Source organism: Mus caroli, unplaced genomic scaffold, assembly GCF_978045245.1.
Source record: "Mus caroli unplaced genomic scaffold, Mus_caroli_1 scaffold_11, whole genome shotgun sequence".
NCBI lineage: Eukaryota > Metazoa > Chordata > Mammalia > Rodentia > Muridae > Mus > Mus caroli.
In genome coordinates, this window is record NW_028227266.1 from 107,487,636 (window position 1) to 107,509,712 (window position 22,077).

At 45.8% G+C, this 22,077-nt stretch overlaps 1 protein-coding gene across 1 annotated transcript; it reads left to right on the top strand.

Moving 5' to 3' along the window:
- Positions 1 to 1,406: 1,406 nt before the first annotated feature.
- Slc25a20 (solute carrier family 25 member 20) lies at positions 1,407 to 21,090 on the top strand. The gene is made up of 9 exons (XM_021172967.3): positions 1,407 to 1,669; positions 6,482 to 6,574; positions 9,464 to 9,591; positions 13,763 to 13,853; positions 16,391 to 16,508; positions 18,329 to 18,401; positions 18,732 to 18,841; positions 19,433 to 19,557; positions 20,279 to 21,090. The coding sequence occupies exons 1-9, from the start codon at positions 1,565 to 1,567 to the stop codon at positions 20,339 to 20,341; spliced, it is 906 nt and encodes a 301-aa protein (XP_021028626.1). The 5' UTR covers positions 1,407 to 1,564; the 3' UTR covers positions 20,342 to 21,090.
- Positions 21,091 to 22,077: the final 987 nt, after the last annotated feature.

A 22,077-nucleotide genomic window follows, 5' to 3' on the forward strand; every position in this document is an offset into this window, starting at 1 on the left:
AATTTTCCTGGTTAATACTGAATTTAACCACTAGCCCGAGCCTCTTTTCAGAATCCTGGATCAGGAGATAGATCTATTAATAGAAATATCAAACTAATTTTGTTTAAAATGTCCTTTACCATCCTCTAATCTGCTTGACCCCTGTCTCTTCCCCAATCTCAGTTAAAGATGATATCTTCTTTCTAGTTGTTAAGGCCAAAAACATTAGCATTGTCCCGTAAGCCTCTCTCACAAAACTTTTTCTAAATATATATATATATATATGTATATATATATATATATATATTTTGTGTGTGTGTGTTGAGTCTTTGCCTCCATGAATGTATATGTGCTTGGTGCCCAAAGAGGCCCAAAGAGGGCATTAGATCTCATGGAACTGTAGTTTCAGACAGCTCTGGGCTGCTACGAGGGTGCAGGGAACAGAACCCAGGTACTCTGTAAGAGCAGCCAGTTCTCTGAACTGCTGAGCCATCTCTCCAGCTTCTGCACGAGTAGTGAGCAGAATGAATTTCTGTTCACTAACAGGTCCTTTGGGTTTTCCTTTAGAAAATATTCACCATTGGATCGCTCCTCATTTACAACTCTGCTATGTGCTGGTCCAAGCCAACATTTCTACGCATGACCTTTAATTTTCTCCAGCCCTTGGATTTCCCCTGGCTGTTTTCACCAGCAGTCACAGGGACCCTGGTTTTTGTTTGTTTGTTTTAAAATCTCATCTGAGATTGTTATTCTCCATCCAAAACCTGTCATAGAAGAGACTGATGCCCTTACAGTTCCTCCTGATGAGTAGTCTCTGTTTCTCCTGTCCTCACCGGCTACTCCACCACCCCACCGCACCCCATTCCCACCCCTGTGGCCTGTGGTTTCTCAGATTTGACAACACAGACATCTCAGAGTTTTCGAATTTTCTTTATCTTCTGCCAGAAAGGTCCTTCATCCTTTACCCGGTATCCTTAGACAGGACTCATTTCCATGCCCTAGATCTTTATCCTTTACCTTCCTAATGAGAGCTTCTCTTGTTTAACAAATTAGTTACAAATTATTTGTCTCTCACACTTTACTTCTTCCCGGATTTATTTTCCTATAGAGCCATTTTTACCATAGGACGTATGCCATTTTTAACTTCATCAAGGCTTATCAAAGACGGGGACCTGTACGGGGTACCTCCACAATTCAGCACCTAAAAATAAAGTGGGTGTCATGCAAAAGCAAAAGGCTGTATGCGACCTCTGTGGAGTGCACAGATGCATAGGACCACAGAGGACCAGAGAAAGAAAAAACCTCAAGTCCAAGAAGACTTCCTGGAGGAGTAAGTCCCTGACAATCATTCCCAAGCCCCTCCCATACATCATTAGGGAAAGAGCCCCGCCCACTAAGGAGGAGCGGCAGCCGGAAGTAGACTTCGGGGCGGAAGCCAGGCTAGTCCGACTGGGCCCTCTTTCCGACCTGCCCACGGCCCCGCCCACCTGAATGTAGGTGAAAGGTCGGCGGAGCCGCTCGGGCAGCGGAGCAAGACCAAGACGGCCCGGAGCCGCCAGGCAGACAGACAGAAAGAAGACTGACCATGGCAGACGAGCCGAAACCCATCAGTCCGCTTAAGAACCTCCTGGCCGGCGGCTTCGGCGGCATGTGCCTGGTGTTTGTGGGGCACCCCCTGGACACGGTCAAGGTGCGCGGAGTGTGGATTGGGGGCTTGTGGAGGAAGGCCCCAGGGCGGTGGGGAGGTTACGTGGAAAGTAGGGACCGCCGCGAGGTGCTGCCTCTCTGAACAGAAGTGGAGCCGGACTGATGGATGCTTCCTTCCGTGGGAAGTTCACAGAGGGTTGGTATGTAGTTTACTAAGAAGCGCTGCTTTACCTAACCCGGCCAGAGGCTCTGCATTCAACTCCCTGGCACCTCAAAACAATTTTTTTTCCTCTCGAGAACCAATACGAAATAGACAGAGGCTGTACATCGCGCCCTAAGAGCCCGACAGCTCCTATTTCAAGGTCTTAGGATGGCAGTCTTTTTTGAGCCCTGCGCACTTCTTTGGAGATGAGAAAGAAAAAGCTGCTGTCTGTGCCTGGTTACCCCTGATATTGTTATAAAGATTGAAACAGGTTATCTGTAGACTTGGCCTCCCCCACAAATTAAGGACAAAGGTGGCAGAGATGTCCTTTGACACAGTCTCATAAAGCCAGTGTGTCCCATAGCCTATCTCTTGTGCACTTTTCTTTGCCTGAAGAGGCACCTGGCCATTTTCAGCCAGTCATTCACTGCAGGGTAAGCTGCATAGTCACCCCCTTAGCAAGCAATGACCAGCCAGGCTCAGGTGTGGAAATCGAGGGGACCTTTCTCTCCTCAGCCCTCCATTCTTCCTCTTGCTGTACTTTCAGCCAGGTCTTGTGGAGACTGAAGTCTATATTCGATGACTTAGCTCATAGATGAGCTCATATAAGCTCGTAGCTTATAGGTTTCTTTTTTCTTCTTCTTTTTTTATGGACATAGACCTGAAGGGAAATGACAGGTCATAGCCAGGATGAGCCTGTGAGAAGAAGACATGAGTCTTTTGTGTGTGTGGATGGCGTGTTGCTGGGGGCTGGAAGCCAGAGAAGATGTGAATCTCATAAAGGTGGTAACCTCGGTTGGGGGCTTGATAGGATGTCAGATCCAGTTTCCTCCGAAAGAGAACAGTATCCAAGAGCCTTTCCTTGGCAGGCTTGACAGCAGGCTATCTGACGGCCTCTGTTCAAAGTGAAGCTCCCCACAGACAGCTCATCCTAAGGAGGAGACTCTGTAGTGTTCATCCTTGAGAAATCAAATCCTCTCAGTAGCAAAGGCTGTGTGGGCTTCTTAGTGCTTCTAAGACAGTGGCGGCAGGTTCAAGTAGCTCTGTCTAGCAAGGGGGAGTTTGTCTGGCCTTTATTTCTAATCTTATTCTACAGAGGCAGAAATCTTGTCCTGCACATCTGAGACTTTTAAAAAGCAATATTCTGACTCCTTATATAAGTGTACTCCTTTCTCGTCTCCTCTTGCTCTTGATGTTACACCCAGCAAGGGCCGAGTGACCTCTGTACTGGATTATAAACGACTGAAAATGCTCACTGGAGTCTTGACAGAGAGGATTTTCCTTTGCAGTATAAACCAAACCCACAGCTGACCGCTGTCCTTTTGACCTCGGAAAGCTGGGTGGTCACCAACTAAAAGCTGATGCTTTTGTGATTTGGTGTTTGTTTTTGTATTTGTTTTTATTTGTGTTTTTCCCCCCTTTGGAGACACAGTCTCATGTATCCAATGCTGGCCTAAAACTCAAATTGTAGCAAATAACCTTGAATTTCTGACCTTCTGCCTCCCAGGTACTTGAAGGTTCTTTCAAGGTTTCAAAGAAACTAAGCCTTGGCCTCTTATGTCCTGGTCAGTAAGAATTGCCACACTTTAGAACTGGGGTGGGAAAACATTTTACAGACAGTAGTGTTGGAGCATTGAAAAGCTGGCTGACTGGGAGCTGGAGAGATGGCTCAGCGGTTAAGATACTGACTGCTCTTTAAGAGGTCCTGAGTTCAATACCCAGCAACCACATGGTGGCTCACAACCATCTATACTGGAATTGATGCCCTCTTCTGGTATTCATCTACATAAAATAGATAAATCTTAAAAAGAAAGGAAGAAAGAAAGAAAGAAAGAAAGAAAGAAAGAAAAGCTGGCTGATATTTGCTGGGTGTAGTGGCTCATGCCTTAATTCCAGTACTCAGGAGGCAGAGGCAGAGGCAGGCAGGGCTTGTCAACAAGCAAGTTCCAGGACAGCAGGAGATGTTATATAGAGAAACCCTGTCTCCAAAAGCAAACAAACAAACAAACAAACAAACAAACAAGAGAGACAGAGAGGGAAAGGGGAAAGGAAAGGAAAAATGGCTGATTTCTGACTGGAAGGCTACGGAAAGCTATATAATCCAGTATCATGGGGAGGTGTCTTAGGTCCCAGAACACTAGAGATTTGCAGTTTATAAGAAACAAAGATTTATTTCTTAACAGTTCTGGAGGCTGGGAGTGTCAAGATGCACGGGTCTACCATCTGCCTGGCTGTGTGTGCTGTGTCATCCCATGGTGGAAGATGGAAGGGCAAGAGAGCCAGAGATCAGACTCAAGTCTTAGTCTTTTCTTTGGCTGGCATTAATCCATTCATGAACAAACACGGACTATCAGGACTTACCTCATAACACTGTTACTGAATTTTGGGGTTAACTTCCAACATGTAGTTTGGGGCAAGAGGAAAGACAGGGCAGGCATGAGCTTGGATATGGAGTTAGGATGTCATATCAGCTGAGGAAGGCTCTAGGTTCCCACTAGTTGGGATGGCTGCAGGCTTCTGAGATAAACAGAAGGGACATTTAAAAAGAATCACTGGGGTGGGAATGTAGCTCAGTTGACAGAGTACTTGCCTAGCATTTGTGAAACCCTTAGTTTTGTTTTGTTTTGTTTTTGTTTTTGTTTTTGATTTTTTTGAGACAGGGTACAGGGTTTCTCTGTATAGCCCTGGCTGTCCTGGAACTCACTTTGTAGACCAGGCTGGCCTCAAACTCAGAAATCTGCCTGCCTCTGCCTCCCAAGTGCTAGGACTAAAGGCGTGCGCCACCACGCCCGGCCACATAAAGCTCCCCTTCCCTCTTGGTGGGAAGTTTTGCCTACCATGGAGGATCTGAAGGTGCGCACAAGGGTCGTTTGATGAACAGCAGCCGCAGCCACTGGACAGTATGACTATTGTGTCTCATAAACGTTAAGATTTGCATGCCAACCTTATTGCCTAGGGAATGACTTCCTCACTGGGGTATGTAAGGTCCTAGCAAAACAGACTATAGAAATCCTGGCCATTTCAGTTTCTATTATGGTATAAAACTGGACCCTAAGACTTAGGGGCTAAAATAAAGACTCATTAATGCTCGTAGTCTTTGTGAGCCATATTTTGGGGAGCACTTTGGGTGGGTGGTCTGCATTAGGTCTGTTTCCTTTCTTTCCTTTCCCTTTCTTTCTTTCTTTCTTTCTTTCTTTCTTTCTTTCTTTCTTTCTTTCTTTCTTTCTTTCACATTTTCTCTGTATAGCCCTCAGTATCCTGGAACTTGCTGTGTAGACCAGGCTGGCTTGAACTCAGAGATCCACTTGCCTCTGTCTTTCTAGTGCTGGCATTAAAGGTGTTTGCTACTACGATCCTGCTATGTATTTCTTTTTTAAATAGATTTTCTTGTATTTTCAGTCTGACCTTGAACTCATTAGATAGCCAATGATGACCTTGAACTCCTGATTCTCCTGCCTTACCTCCTAAGTACTTGGTGTATTCTCATTCTCTCTCTCTCTCTCTCTCTCTGTGTGTGTGTGTGTGTGTGTGTGTGTGTGTGAAATAGTGAAGAAACATAATAGTTTGGGGATGTAGCAGAGTCACTGATAAGAGTGTCTAGCATGCATGAAGTTTCAGTCCCTAGTGCAACATAAAACCAAGCTCTCTGTGTGTGTGTATTTTGGTATCCAATGAAATATTTGCCAGTAAAAAGAATGAAATTATTGGGGGCCGTGTCTGGAGGAAATAGGAGAGAAATGGATTATATACATGAGGTACATTTTATATGTGAATGAAACTGTCAGAGAATAAATATAAAACATACATACTTTTAAAGACTGAGATGGTGGGGCCAGAGTGAACGGGGCTGGAGGGAGAAGGAAAAAAACAAAAGACTGAGATGGCTCCACCAGGTGGAGGTGGCGCTTGCCTTTAATCCCAGCACTCAGGAGGTAGAAGCAGATGAATCGCTGAGAGTTTGAGGCCAACCTGGTCTGCAGAAGTGTTGTCTGGAAAAACCAAGGGGCCGGGGAAGAGATGCCGGAGAGCAGGCTCAGCTTAAGAGCACACTATGCACTGCATATAGTCATATACACAAAATACATTTTTTAAAAAAAAGAATGAATACTTCGGGCTGGAGCGATGGCTCAGTAGTTAAGAGCACTGACTGCTCTTCCAGAGGTCCAGAGTTCAATTCCCAGCAACCACATGGTAGCTCACAGCCATCTGTAATGGTATCTGATGCCCTCTTCTGGTGTGTCTGAAGACAGTTACAGTGTACTCATATACATAAAATAAATAAATAAATGCTTGTTGGTTTTTTTTTTTTTTAAGAAAAAGAAAAAAAAATATAAAGAATGAGTACTGCTACACAGAGAAACTCGGTCTCAAAAGAAAAAGTAAATACCTAAGTTGAATGAGCGCTAATGGGGTAAAAGTTGAAGTCTGAATCCATCAGAAGAAAATGCCGAAGACACCTACAGTGGTGCGCATTTCCCGGTTTAAATGAAGCTGAAGGGCTGAAGATCCAGCTCAGTGGGAAAGGTGTGAACAGGGTTCTAGGCTCAGCCTCCAGCCCTGGATGGAAGGATGAGGAGCAGGAGGGGAGAGGAAGAGGAGTTGGATCATCGATGGTAATTCTAGAGGGTGATTGTTTTAGTTTTCTGGTTTCAGGTCCGACTGCAAACACAACCACCAAGTTTGTCTGGACAGCCACCTATGTACTCTGGGACCCTCGACTGTTTCCGGAAGACTCTTATGAGAGAGGTATGCTTCTGGTGCCTGCTGGCCGTCCCTTACTCAGAGGCTGAATGCAGGCCTTGGCACTACCTTCAGGGGTGAAGAAGGTAGCTGTGAGATCCTGCTGGCCACACTGTAGCTCCTTAGCCACGTCCGCCTCCTCTGCCGTGGAGCCTGATAATTGCAGCTACTGGAGATACAGATGCATGAAGCCCATAAAATGCTTCGCTCTTCTGGGAGATGGAAGTATCGGCAAGGCTTAATTGAAGCCATGGTGAACTGAATAAAAATTCATGTCTTGCCATATCGTGGCACTTCCCAGTAATCCTAGCACCTGGGAAGCTCAGATAGGAAGATCTTAGGCCAAGGTCAGCCTGGGCTACGTGGAGAGCTCCTGTATCAGAAAACCACTGATGGTAGAGAAATGGCCCAGGAGATAACAACACCAGTCCGTGCAGGGGACCCAGGTTTGGTTCCCGTGGCACCAGCCATTCATAACTCAGTTCCAGGGCATCCAACATCCTCTTCTGACCTCTGGGGACACTAGCACATATATGTGTGAGTGTGTGTGTTTGTGTGTGCAGGCAAAACACCCATAACATAGATATCTGAAAAAAGTGACAAAAAAATCCAACAAAAAGGAAATGTGTGGAGTTTGGAGAAGAAGGGAGGCAGGCAGAGTCTTTGTGCTCCTAGGCAGGGCACTTAGTTTTGTTAGAGTTATTTGACTACATAATTTTTTTTTTCTTTTTTTTGGTTTTTCGAGACAGGGTTTCTCTGTGTAGCCCTGGCTGTCCTGAAACTCACTTTGTAGACCAGGCTGGCCTCGAACTCAGAAATCCACCTGCCTCTGCCTCCCAAGTGATGGGATTAAAGGCGTGTGCCACCACCGCCTGACAACCACATAATTTTTTTTTTTTTTTTTTCGAGACAGGGTTTCTCTGTATATTCCTGGCTGTCCTGGAACTCACTTTGTAGACCAGGCTGGCCTCAAACTCAGAAATCCGCCTGCCTCTGCCTCCCGAGTGCTGGGATTAAAGGCGTACGCCACCACGCCCGGCTCATAATTTTTAATAGAATATAATCTTTTAAAAATGTATGTGTATGAATGTCCACGTGTGTGCCTGATGCCTGTGGAGGTCAGAAAATGGAGTCAGCTCCTGTGGAGATGGAGTTAGGGATGGTTGTTGTGAGCCACCATGTGGGTATTGGGGGTTGAACCCAGTTCCTTAGCAAAAGCAACATGTGCTCTGAACACTGAGCCATCTCTCCAGTCCCTCTCTGCTTGTCCTGATGGTTTGAGTCGGTGTCTCATGCTGTACTTGAGCTCCCACTAATCCTGCCTCACTCTCCCAAGTACAAAGACTACAGCTGCACTAACACACAACTCACATGTGGTTATCCGCCACTCACACTGTTAAACATGCAGAAACTGAAGGACAAGTGTCACCTGGGAAGGGGTGGGCTCATCCTTGGTGTGGGTGTTTCCAGGGCTCCTGCAGGTCTCAGTGTAGGAGGAAGGCCTTGAAGCAGAGCCTGCTTAGCTCTCTCACCCAAGGTGGCTCTGCCTTTCTTCTTTTGGGGCCTTCTTCCTTATATCTGGACCCAGGTCTGAGTCTGATCAGGGTCTCATGGGGGCTCCAAACTCCAGCTCTATCCAGAAAGTTCTCTGTAAGAGAACCAAGTCTATGGTCACTTGGTCAACACATTTTGAGCTATAGCTTGGGTATGAGAGGAATTACGTAAATCCAACACCTAAGGCAGGCCTGAGAAACATGTTTATGGAGTTTCTGGGAGGGTGAGACAGCGGAATCGCCACAGCTGAGTTGGAAGCCAGTTTGGGAAATATATTGGGAAAACAAAAACTAGAAAGAGAACACTCCAGACCTAACTGCAGGCTTCAGCAGGCTTCATTAGTCCGGATTCACACACCTTCCTGATCTGTTTTTGGTGTCCCAGACTTAACTCAGTTTCTGGAGCTGCCAGGTGTGAGCTGCACTTCATGAAGCTGCAGGTCATTGAAGGAAGACTAGATGAATTGTCAGCAGGCGTGGGTGGCCCCTGACAAGCTGGGCATCGTCCTCATCCCAAAGTAGAGCTGTGGGAGAGGCTTTGACGGGGCTTTGTCACCTTGTGTTCCGTCCCTGCATCTCTGTCTTGTTTCTGTTTGTTGCCTCTGTACTTTGCCCATGGTGAGTGCATCTGCAGTCCGTGGCACTGCCAGGCTTTTGTGGGATCCAAGAGGAGTCTTCCCCCCCCCCCTCAGTTTTTGTTTTTTCCAGACAGGGTTTCTCTGTGTAGCCCTGGCTGTCCTGGAACTCACTCTGTGGACTAGACTATCCTCTAACTCTGAGATCTGCCTGCCTCTGCCTCCTGAGTGCTGGGATTAAAGGGATGTGCCACCACCACACAGGTATATACTGAAACACGCATACACACACACACACACACACATTCATACATACACACATTCACACATATACACACACATACATATATACATACATACACACATTCACACATATACACACACATACATATATACATACATACACACATTCACACATATATACACACATACATACATATACCACACATACATATATACATACATACATACACACATTCACACATATACACACACATACATACATATACACACACACACAAATGGGGGCCGGGAGAATAAATCTCTCTATGCTTGAAAAGGTGGGGAAGGAAGCAGTGGTTAGAAACCGAGGGGCTCCTCTTTGTTAGTGGAGGTTCTGGGGTATAGCTCAGAGGCCAGGGGTACAGCTCAAAGACTGGGGTACAGCTCAGAGGTGAGCTTTTGTTTGGCCCTTGGTTTGATTCCCAGCACTGAGAGACAGAGTGGTGATATCTGAAATCCGATTCTATTTCTGCCCTTCCTTGCAGGGCATCACAGGGTTGTATCGGGGCATGGCTGCACCCATCATTGGAGTCACCCCTATGTTCGCCGTGTGCTTCTTTGGGTTTGGTTTGGGGAAGAAACTACAGCAGAAATCTCCAGAGGATGAACTTAGGTGAGTATTCTCAGGCAGCACTGAGTGCTGTTCTTGATGCTGTGATGTGTGTGAAGGGGAAGTTTTGACCTCGAGGCTGTCCCTTGAGTCCCAGGGCTGACTTGTGGGCACTCTGAGGGGAGGGAGTAGCTGGGTTTCCTGTGCTCTGTGAAATGAAAGGGTTAAAAAAAAAAAAGCCCTCCCCTGCCTCTTTGCTGGGTTGTCATTAATTTCTTTCTTTTTTTTTTTGGTTTTTCGAGACAGGGTTTCTCTGTGTAGCCCTGACTATCCTGGAACTCACTTTGTAGACCAGGCTGGCCTCGAACTCAGAAATCCACCTGCCTCTGCCTCTTAAGTGCTAGGATTAAAGGCACATGATTCGACAAGGTGTCCTCAGTCTTGAGCCATACCGGTTACAGATCCTGAAAAGGCACAAGAGCCACCAGGGCTGGCAAGGCTGGCGCCTGGGAGCTCAAGGGAGGAAATCAGGTATAACATGCTTGTACTCTACCAACACTTTAGCCCATAACAGGCTCTGAGAGAGTCCAAGCTACGCATGAAGGTGTCGCAATGGGAGGTTCTGTTTCTGGAGTCATGGTGTTCTGAATGTGTCTAGATACATTAAGGGCCTCCAGGTGTGAGCAGTTTTGTTTGGGTTTTGTTTTGTTTAAGCTGTTGGACTGTTGGCAGACCAAGGACCTAGGGGTACATATCATCATCTCTGAACACCTGCTCCTGCAATGTGACAGTTCACAGTTGTACCACACTTATGGGCTGTGTTCCCATAGAGCAACATCCGCACAAGAGAAACAGCCTTTCTTTAGGAGCAGAGTGGGACACTTCGGACCCCATCCTACCCCCATCTTCCTGTCTGTGTTGCTGCAGTTACCTCCCTACAGTGCCATTTAGCATGGGAAAGAGTTTGTTGACATGGAAACTCAGGAAGACCCAGGGCTCACAAACACCTCCTTGACATGGGGATGGGGAGTAACAGTGGGCCAGGTGCTCATAGTGTCTGCATGGTGTCCTGTGAACACACAAGATCCTATTTAGGGAGCAGTCCCTAAGGCTGGGCATCCTGAGAAGAATGGCGGTTGATGGCGTTATGGGGGGCATTTTAGTTACTGAGATGACTCCTTTTGGGGACAGCAGTGTAAGCAGGGACTGTGCCATTGGATATATAGGCAAGCAAGTCTCTTGTGCCACCTGGGGCAGGCCTACAGGTGGAGAGTGGGTGTTCGATTTTGCAAAAATCTGTCAATTAAACAGTGATTACAGGGCTGGAGAGATGGCTCAGTGGTTAAGAACACTGGCTGCTCTTCCAAAGGTCATGAATTCAATTCCCAGCAACCACATGGTGGCTAACAACCACCTGTACTTGAACCTAATGTCCTCTTCTGGTATGTCTGAAGACAGTGACAGTGTACTCATATATACATAAAATAAATAAATCTTTAAAAAAAAACAGTGATTACAGCTCTTTTGAATAGGCTTCACTTTTAACAAATGACAGTTCTTTGGATTGAAACTGGGACCGCTCACATGCTGTGCAAGCACTGTACCACTGAGTTTATATCCTGCCTTTTATTTTATTTACTTTTTTGAGACAGGGTCTCACCATAGAGCCTTGACTGGCCTGGGACCTGGCTATGTAAGCCAGGATAGCCTCAGACTCATAAAGATCCGCCAATCTCTGCTTCCTGTGTGCTGAAATTAAAGGTGTGCACCAACCCTAGTCCTCTTTTATTTATCTTTTTGGGGGAGGGTGGGCTTTGTTTTTTTTTGTTTGTTTGTTTGTTTGGTTGGTTTGGTTTTTCTTTTTTCTTTTTTTTTTTAAGATTTTTATTTATTATTATAGATAAGTACACTGTTGCTGTCTTCAGACACACCAGAAGAGGGTGTCAGATCTCATTACAGATGGTTGTGAGCCACCATGTGGTTGCTGGGATTTGAACTCAGGACCTTCGGAAAAGCAGTCAGTGTTCTTACCTGCTGAGCCATCTCACCAGCCCCCTGGTTTGGTTTTTCAAGACAGGGTTTCTCTGTGTAGCCTTGGCTGTTCTGGAACTCACTCTGTAGACCAGGCTGCCTTGAATTCACAGAGATTTGCTTGCCTCTCTGGGATCAGAGGCATGTGCCACCTCACCCCACTTTTGCTCTTTATTTCTGAGACAACCTCCTACTGTGTTGTGAGGCTGGCCTTCAGTTTATTTCACAGCTCAGGCAAGCCTTGAAGCTACAAGATCTTCCTGTCTCAGCGCCCAAATAGCTAGGGCCACAGGTTGTTACCACACAGCCCAAAAGATCTGTACATTGATACAAACTGGTGCAGCCACGTTGAAGACTATTCACATCACTGGTCACATTTAAACATTCCCTGGGCCAGGCATGGTGGCACCTGCCTATATCCCTAATGCTTGGAAAGTGGAGGGAAGACGACCAGGACCTCAAAGTCATCTTCAGTTACATCACGAGATCGGGTGGCAGCAGCATGGGCCGTATAATATTCCTGTCTCAAACAAAACAAATACCCTGTCCATGGCCCTGTGGCCTCTGCTTGGAGTTCCAGGACTAGCTGGGCAGTATAGGGCCTCTGTTGAAATGAAACAAAAACCAAAGTCTCTTGATTGTTCAGCCATCCACCTGTGTGCTTGGTTTGTTGTCTGAAGTAGATGTGTGAACCTTATGTGGGTTGAGTGCATGAAAGAACTGGGTTGTCCAAACTGTTGTCATTCCTAATGGGAAGGAACCTGGCTAGGCTGTCCCCCATTGCTGTACAGCATCTGTTTCCCTTGTCTTGAACTCCTTGGGGTGAGTTTGGCCTGAGGCTCAGTTGTCAGAGCTTTAGACTAGTGAGGCCTGATGCAAGGGCCAGCACGTTCAATTTTTAGCAACATTTGACAAACTGCAGGGACTCTGTTGAAGTACTGAATGTGATTGTGTGTCCTATTGTCTGCTCGTGATGGTCTTACAAATCCCAGAAAGAGAAGGTCTTGTTAGAGGTGGCACAGACAGCTTTAGTGACAGACACTTAGGAGTCTCAGAGGCCTCCACATACTCAGACTGCTGCATTTTGTGGGGGTAGGATGAGAGTCCATGCTATATGCCATTGGGGAGTTTTACATCACAGTGCCCACAGGACATCCCTGTGGACCATCAGTGACTTAGCGCTTCTCAGCGTCACATTGCCATCCTCATTACTGGCCAGGTCTGAAGGTTAGCTTTAAATGCAATCTTGCTACAGCTTAGAGTTGCCTGGCAAGAGAGTTCCAGTTGTGGTAATGGCCTTTATCTGGTTGTTGTGGGCATGTCTTCATTGTTTACTGATGTAGGAAAACCTAGCCTATCGCTAGGCAGCATCCCTGAGCTATGTAGGACAGAAAGCCAGAGAAGCTAAAAGTAGGCAGCATGGGTGTGTTTGCTTCTCCCTGCTCTTGACTGTAAATGTGATCTAACTAGCTGCTGACTTCCTGCCTTACTTCTCCCGAATGATGGGTTGTACCCTGGAAATATAAGACAGACAAACTCATTTTCCCATTGGTTGCTTTGGTCAAGGTAATTTATCCCAGCAATAGAAATGAAACTAGAACTGCTGGCCACCTCAGCCTGTGGGATGGCCACAGCCCTTCTCCCTGACCTTGAAGCTTTCCTGCTTGAGACTTGGTTTAATATTCTTGTTCCTTGGCCCAGGAGATGTGATAGTGGAGGGGAACTGGGATCTGCTGAGGTTTAGATCTCAGGTTAGAAGTTCTCCCTGCCTCACAACAACCCACTGTTTTACAGTTTGGAGATGAAGGCTCTGAGAGCTGGTAACTTATCCAGTTATTGAAGGTAGCAGGCTCATGGGTGAAAACTGTATCTCACTATAAACCTTTTCTCAGGGATGAGGGGACTTCAAGTGTGCACCTACTGTGTGTGGGCTTCATAGGTCTCTTGTTTTGTTTTGTTGGTTTTTTTTTTTTGTTTGTTTTTTTTGAGACAGTTTCTCTGTGTAGTCCTGGCTGTCCTGGAACTCACTCTGTAGACCAGGCTGGCCTCGAACTCAGAAATCTGCCTGCCTTTGCCTTCCAAGTGCTGGGATTAAAGGCGTGCACCACCACTGCTCGACTCTGTCTCCTCTTGCTCTGGTATGCTGGGATTGACTCAGTCCTTGGTGATAACCACAGATGGTTGTTTCTTGTTCTCAATGCAGCTACCCACAGCTGTTTACAGCTGGGATGTTATCTGGCGTGTTCACCACAGGAATCATGACCCCTGGAGAGCGGATCAAATGCTTACTGCAGGTAAGGTTGTAGGCTGTGAACAGAAAGAAGCGCACATTTCACACACATGTTAGTAGTAGTGTGAGGTTTACTGGGTTTTTTTGTTTTTGTCTTCTTTTGTTGTTGTTGTATTTTTTTTTTTTGTTTTTGTTTTTTAAGACTTTTTTTTTAAAGAAAGATTTATTGATTTCATTTATATGAGTACACTGTACCAGAAGAGGGCATTGGATCCCATTACAGATGGTTGTGAGCCACCATGTGGTTGCTGGGAATTGAACTCAGGACCTCTGGAAGGGCAGTCAGTGCTCTTAACCACTGAGCCATCTCTCCAGCCCAGAGTTTTGTTGTTTTGGGTCATAGTTTTGCTATGTGTCATAGGCTAGCCTCAAACTCATGATCCTCCTGCCTCAATCTCCCCATGCTTGGCTTACAGGCAAATGCTGAGGTTATGGGCATGTTCTGCCATGCCTGGATTTTTATTTATGTTCTTTTCCCTTTTATGAAGACTATGGTCCAGTTGTGCGAAACATGTTTTCAGAAACATGAAAGGATCCAGAACTACATACCAGTTGTGGTGCCTTCCCATAGGCAGATGCCGGTGATGAGGCAGGAGGGGCACACGTTCATTTGCTGTGGCATACAACTACAATCCTAGCACTATGGAGGCTGAGGCGGGGGCTTGCCACACTTCAGTGTTTTTTGGACTGCATAGAGTTCAGGACAACCAGGGGCTACATAAAGAGACCCTGTCTCAACACAAACAAACCAAAACGTAAAACCCAAAGCCAAAACTAAAGTTATAGAGTGGCATTTACTGCCCTTTGGGACACACAACGTCTTGGGCAGGAGCAGCCCCCCTTCTACCTTGGATGAGAGTGGATCTAGCTCAGTAGGAGATTATCTGTTTAGGATGTGCAAGGGCCTAGGTTCAGACCCCGGAGAATGACTGTTGCCGGGATACCAGTTGCCTTCAGTTTTGGAAGCGCTGCTAACAAGGGCAGGTGAGTTAGATGGATGCATCATGTGACATTTTATTCACTTACTCTACTGCCTTAGGTGTTGTTTTGTTTTGGGTTTTATTGAGATTTTGTTTGATTTTGAAACAGTCTATGTTGTCCAAGTTACACGTACTCACGAGCTACTTGTCCATATGCTTACTATGAGGGGATAGTAGCATTGAACTCCCAGTCCCCCATCCCTTCTCTCAGCTGCTAGGATTATAGGCATGCACCCATCATGCCTGGTTTGAAAAACAATTGTAATTTTTAAAGAACATTTTAAAATTAATGTATTACTGGGATGGGGCCCACATGCCACACAGTGCATCAGTGACTTCAGGACCACGTTGTGGGTCAGTTCTCTCCTTTACCTCCATGTGGGTTCTGGGGTCAAGCCTAGGTCTCTAAGCTTATACAACGTGTGCTTTTATCCGCTGAGTCATCTCACTGTCCATTTTTCTTTTCTTTTTTGAGACAGGGTCTTACTTTATAATCTAGAACACACTGTGTAGACCTGGCTGGCCTCTAACTCAGAGACTTTTGCTTGCTTTTGTCTCCAGAGTGCTGGCATTAATGGTGTGTGCCACGATTTTGGTTGTTTTGAAAGACAGTCTTAAAACAAAACAAAAATAAAATCTTATTATATATCCCAGGTTGGCATGGAACTCGCCATGAGCACCAAGCTGGCCTTGAGGCTTCAGTCATTCTCCTCTCTCTCTATGACCATAGGCCTGTACCACCCATCTAGCAGGAATAGAAACCCTGGCTAGCCTCATGCTTGCTAAGTTGCTTGAGATGACACGGAACTCCATGCCTTCTTGCCTCTGACCTCCCCAGTGCTGGGATTACACCATTGGTATCCCATACCCGGCTCCTCTTTATAGACTCATTTCCCCTGTCTCAGTCCCTGGGTCCCTTTCCTCTTTGCTGCTGTTGAATGAGGTAGCCATTGAGCCTTTAATAAGTTTACTTTTCCAGTTTGAAATTTTATTTGGTTCTCCTTTGTATATCCTAGTTTCTTTGCTGAAACTATCCATTTCCACTCTGTGGCTATTTTCATGTTTCAAGCATATTCATCATTTTTCATTAAAGGATTTTTTTATCATGGCTGCTTTAAGAAATTATTATCAAGCCGGGCGTGGTGGCGCACGCCTTTAATCCCAGCACTCGGGAGGCAGAGGCAGGTGGATTTCTGAGTTCGAGGCCAGCCTGGTCTACAAAGTGAGTTCCAGGACAGCTAGAGATATACAGAGAAACCCTGTCTCGAAAAACCAAAAAAAAAAAAAAAAATAGAAATCATTATCAGACAGTTCTAACATCTCTGGCATCTTGTTGGCACATACATACATATATATATGTTTTTTGAGCAGATATGTACATGTGCATGTGGAGGTCTGATTGTCCCTAAGGACTCGCCCACCTTGTCTTTGAGACAGGCTTTCTCAGTAGCCTGAGGCTCAGTGACGAAGCTAGGCCAGCTGGCCAGGAAGCCCCAGACCTGCTGGGTCTGTCAGTTCCATCACTGCTGTTGTTGATATGGTGACCTTCCATCCCTCCCAGATTCAGGCGTCTTCAGGGGAGAACAAGTACAGCGGCACCTTGGACTGCGCAAAGAAGCTGTATCAGGAGTTCGGGATCCGCGGCTTCTACAAAGGGACTGTGCTCACACTCATGCGAGGTACGCTCGGAAGCTCTGCTCCTGAGGTCAGCTGGAACGGTCAGCTGAGAAGCCTGCCCCTGAGAGGCTTCCCTGGATGTCTAGACCGTGACATATGCCTTACAAACTCGTAGTGTATGACCTGGTTATATGCAGTCTCACCCCGCGTGGGCTCAGAGAGGACGGAGAGACAGTTCATCCTTCTCGAATGTCTTCAGGGGTGGAGTCACGATATGGGAAGGTAGAGGCTTCTGGATAGAAGTCATGGCTGAAGGGATGAGAAGGGGAAATAAGAAAGACTTAGGAATGGTGGGAACTTCTTCAGGGCCTGTGCGTGCTAGGCAGTGCTCTGCCATTGAGCTACACCACCAGACCTCCTCTTAGTTTGACAGGCAGGATTCCTATGGCAGAGAGAGTCTCATCCTGAGAAGGCACTTGGAGGATGGCCAGACAATTAGCTGTGATTATGAGTGGGTGTGTTAGTGGGGACCTGCAGGAGACCTGAAAGATGAATTACATCGATTGTATACTTACACCAGTGCTTGGCTCTCAGCAGCATCTGATAGCTGCAGATTGAGTATTAAAAACTGGATGTTAACTGGGCGGTGGTGGTGCACACCTTTAATCCAGCAATCGGTAGGTAGAGGCAGGTGGAGCTCTGAGTTTGAGGACATCCTGGTCTATTTGAGGGCTGCACAGAGAAACCCTGTCTCAAAAAAAACCAACCAACCAAACAAATAAATAAACAAATAAGAAGGATATAGGGGCTGGAGAGATTGCTCAGTGGTTAAGAGCCTGGCTACCTTTCTAGAGAACTCAGGTTTAGTTTCCAGCACCCAATCTATCTGTCACTCCAGTTCTAGAGGATCTGATACCATCTTCTGGCTTGTATGGGCATTGCATATGTATGGTACACAGACATGCAGATAAAATACTCATATATGTTTTTTTAAAAGCCAAAAAAATAAAATAAAATAAAAATCAGAAAGGATGCAGCTGCCAGAACTCCTCAGGATCTACCCCAGGGAAGAGCACACTAATTGGTGCACTGAAGATGTATACACACAAGTAACATCATTCAGACCAAGAAGGCTCTATTTATGTATTTATTCTATATATGTGTATAGTATAATATATATTGAGTATACTTTAATGTACTTTAAAAATATTTAGTATAAATATATTTATATTAAGTATAATATAAATATATTTATTTATATTATATTAAGTATACTTATATTATATTAAGTATAATATAAATATATTTATATAATCTAAATCTGTATATTTAATACATATTTAATATGATATATTTATATAGTATGGATATGTTATAAACTTATTCTTATATTTATTTATATTTATTTTATATTTATGCATAACTATAAGTTACCTACACACACACACAGTAAAGAAAGGAGGTCATGAATTTGAAAGAGAGCATGGAGAACCTCATGGAGCACCTGGGGGAAGAAAGACAGGGGGTGATGTAATTATAACCTGAAAAAAGGTCTTAGAAAAAATACACCTGCCAGGCAGTGGTGGCACACACCTTTAATTCCAGTACTTGGGAGGCAGAGGCAGGTGGATTTCTGAGTTTGAGGCCAGCCTGGTCTACAGAGTGAGTTCCAGGACAGCCAGGACTACACAGAGAAACCTTGTCTCGAAAAACCAAAAAAAAAAAGGAAAAAGAAAGAGAGAAAGAAAAAGAGAAAGAAAGAAAGAAAGAAAGGAAGGAAGGAAGGAAGGAAGAAAAAACACCTAACGAATCTTTGAAATATTCTAGTGCCTATCTGTGGAGATTTTATGAATTTTTAATTCACTTTTCTTGCCATCAACAGACGTTCCTGCCAGTGGGATGTATTTCATGACATATGAATGGCTTAAAAATCTCTTCACTCCAGAGGGAAAGAGGTGAAAAGAACCTTAGAATGTAGAAGCCATTTCCCACTGCTGGGTAGGTTGTCCTCTCCCATAGTAGGTCTGAAGCAGACATACTTGTTCTTTGCCCCCTGTTGGTTCCTTCAGTAGCTGCTGGGGTACAGCTAACATCTTCTACTCTCTACCTCACACGGTGGAGGAGGATTTTGAATAATGCATGGAACCTCCTCCAACAGAGTGGCCGCTGCCAGGTGCTAGACCTTGAGCCTCTTCCCCCAGTAACTTCCTCCCTGAGTAGCATGTAGGAACTGGTCTGCATCCCGCTGCCAGGCTTTTGTCTGACTGGGTTATGGTATTCTACAGTGTCAGTGACCTCAGCGTGCCTCGGATCCTGGTGGCTGGCGGCTTTGCAGGGATCTTCAACTGGGCTGTGGCAATCCCCCCAGACGTGCTCAAGTCTCGATTCCAGACTGGTGAGTGGCGTGGATGTGGATGGAACAGGTCTATCATTGACTACCCTGGGGTGCAGAGGGTTTGTTTTTGTTGTTTGAAAAGGGGTCTCATGTAGCTCAGGCTGGCCCCTAACTTGCTGTATAACCAAGAATGATCTTGAATTCTTGTTCCCTGCCTCTCCCTCCCAAGTGCTGTTCATAAGCAAGGGTGTCCACCGGTGAGTGCGAAGGTCTAAGAATCTGAGGATATATATACTCTTTCTTCCAGTGCCTGCTTGACCTGCCTTCTCCTTCACATTCATATTCTAGATTTGCTTTCATGTCAGCCTAAACACAAACTAAAACAGTCTTATTTTTCGTCTTCAACATGGCCAGAGCTGTTTGATTCAATTTTTAACTCCTTTGGCACTAGTAAGCTAGACATTTGTGTCTTTGCCCCAGTGTGAGTTGAGTTATGGAGTACTGCTGAGTTGTACGCAGCCTTCAAGATGTCCTCACCCTGGTCCTAGCTCTGACCCGACAGGTGTCATTATTAGATCCTCCTCATGTGGGTTGCCATGGTCAGGTCACAAAGCTTCTTAGAGCTTTAAAAAATTGGGTTCTGCCCTGCAGCACCTCCTGGAAAATATCCTAATGGTTTCAGAGATGTGTTGAGAGAGCTGATCCGAGAAGAAGGAGTCACCTCCTTGTACAAAGGGTTCAATGCCGTCATGATCCGGGCCTTTCCAGCCAATGCAGTGAGTATCTGAGAGCTGAGGTTTTGTTCCTGTTGGGTTAGTGGGAGGAGCTGGCTTTGCTTGCTCTTGGGATTGCTCTGCAACTCAGCACCAAGGCTCAGCCAGAGCTTCAGCATCTGCTTGCTTTCCTGTAGCTGCCTGTGGAGCCTTTTAAGGTCAGGGACTTGAATTTCTTTGCCTGGTTTTCAGAAGTGGCAGTTGCGGGACATATATCCTTTCACTTTCTTTTTTTTTTTTTTTTCTGTTTTTCATCTCTTCTCTCCTTCCCCCCTCTCTAGAGCACTTGTGCTTGCACACACACACACACACACACACACACACACACACCTCTGTATGTAGTCTAACTCCCAGTAAAAATGTTAGGATTCTAAGGCTTTTCAGCATACCCAGTATAGGCCATGCACATCTTACTCTTCTTGGGAGTCAGTAACTAACTCCTCCCCCCTCTCCCACTACTCTCCCCTCACCTCTCTCTTTCTTCTTTTAGGGGGCCCTACTGTGTGGTCCAAGTTACATTGGTTTCAAACTCCAGCTCTCCCTGTCTTAGCTTCTGGAGTCTTGGGTGCACAGGTGTTTATGACCACAGCCAGTTCAATTTGCTCCCTTAATCTGGGTGGGAATGGGACTAAGGAAGGGGCTAACCAACATGGTCCTGCAAAAGGTATCTACAAGTAGTCACCCTCTCTTTCTGGCTTTTCTTTTCCACCCAACCTCTTCTTAGGCCTGTTTCCTTGGCTTTGAAATTGCCATGAAGTTCCTTAATTGGATTGCCCCCAACTTTTGAGGCCGAAGACTGTTCAAGACCTGTGGATGCTGGACACTGTTGCTGAGAGGCAGGGGCAGGAGGAGGAAGTCCTGAGAGGGAGGGGAGGGAAGTGGTGTGATCAGAGCTCCAGGCATGGCTGTGATGGTGAAACTGTTGCCTTAATGATATCCTCTACCTTGTATAACTTGGTGCCATTTTGAAACTTGAATTTAGAGGATTTCCAGAGAATTGGAGATGGAATAAATAGTTAATAGACTCGATACCTTTGGCCAAATTGCCACCTACTGGTTGACTGAAGGCCCTATTACACTCAAAATACTCCTTCCCGAAGAGGTGATGACTGGCTCTCTGGAGGTCCCTTGCCTATTTTCAGCCAGCTAAACCAGGAGCTGGGATCTTTAATTGCTAGCCAGGAAAACTCAAGAGATGTCTCTGGTGCCATCCATCTACTCCTGGCTGTGCATGGGATGTAGGTGTGAAGCACACATCTGTCTACCCAATGGACTGGGTAGATAATACCTAAGAACAGCCCACCTACTAACCATTTTTTTTAATGATATTTTTACACAAGAAATAATAAGAAGAAAACTACAATTGTCTAAATCCCCAGGAGAAGGTAGAGAATTTCCCCTCCTACACAGTGAAGACAGTCCCAGCCTCCTGGGACACGTGTGAGAGCCATAGTGTAGGAAGGCTCCTTTCGCACATTCTTTCCTCATGAGAGCGCTCAGTTTTAACAGGAAACAATAAAGATTGTTTCTAATTTTTCCATCGTGTGATATTTTCTCTTGTGATTCAGGGACACTTCAGCGGGGGTAGGCTGTACCTTTGGAGGCTGTCAGAAATCCAGTGTCTATTCCTGGGGCCATAGGCTGGACCTCTCATAGGGAAGGAGGACTTTTTGACTAGCCTGGATTTCTCTGGCTCTCGATATTCAAGGGAGGATGGGTGGAGCTGGGAGACTTGATTGGTGTCTGCTGGGCTGGCTGGCCACCACAAGACCTGGCTTGCAGTCCATCCTTCATTCTCCTTCCTGTTCTGAGTTTATAGATGGCAAGTTATTTGTTCTGAAAGGACATAAGCAGTCCTGAGTCGGGGTGGCTGTGGGTCTGGCACTTGCTGTGTGATCTGATGCACTCATCCAGGTTTGATTCATTATACCACAATGATATGTGTACATATGGCAAGAAGAGGTTGGAAAAGCTTGGATGGGGAGTCCTAAGCTGCATGGTCATCATCTTGGTGGGAGAGCTTGCCTTTTCTGGCACTGCCCTCCCTAGCCTGGAAAGTTAGTTCCAGTGTCACTTCCTGCCTCATAGCAGCCTCACAGAGATCCTTGGGACTTGGCTTTAGAACTGTCACCCTGAGCATGAGGGACAGAGGCACCTCCCCTGGGAGTCACCTGGAGTGTGTAGCTAACCTTGCAGAAAGCTGAAGATCAGAGAGTTCAAAGAAGGATACTTGATTCAAAGCAGTATATTTCTGAATGATCAAATGGGAATTGTGGCATAAGTGCAGAGACTCAGAAGGTAAAGGTATGTGCCACCAAGACTGACCACCCGAATTTGATCCCTGGGTCCCACATGATGGAAGGAGAGAATGGAGGGACTCCTGTAGGTTGTCCTCTGACCTCCACAGATGGCATATATATACCCACCCCCACAATAATAAAATATAGTAAAAAAAGAATCTTGAGAATTATGACCAGAGTGAGTTCTAGGACAGCCAGGGCTACACAGAGAAACCCTATCTTG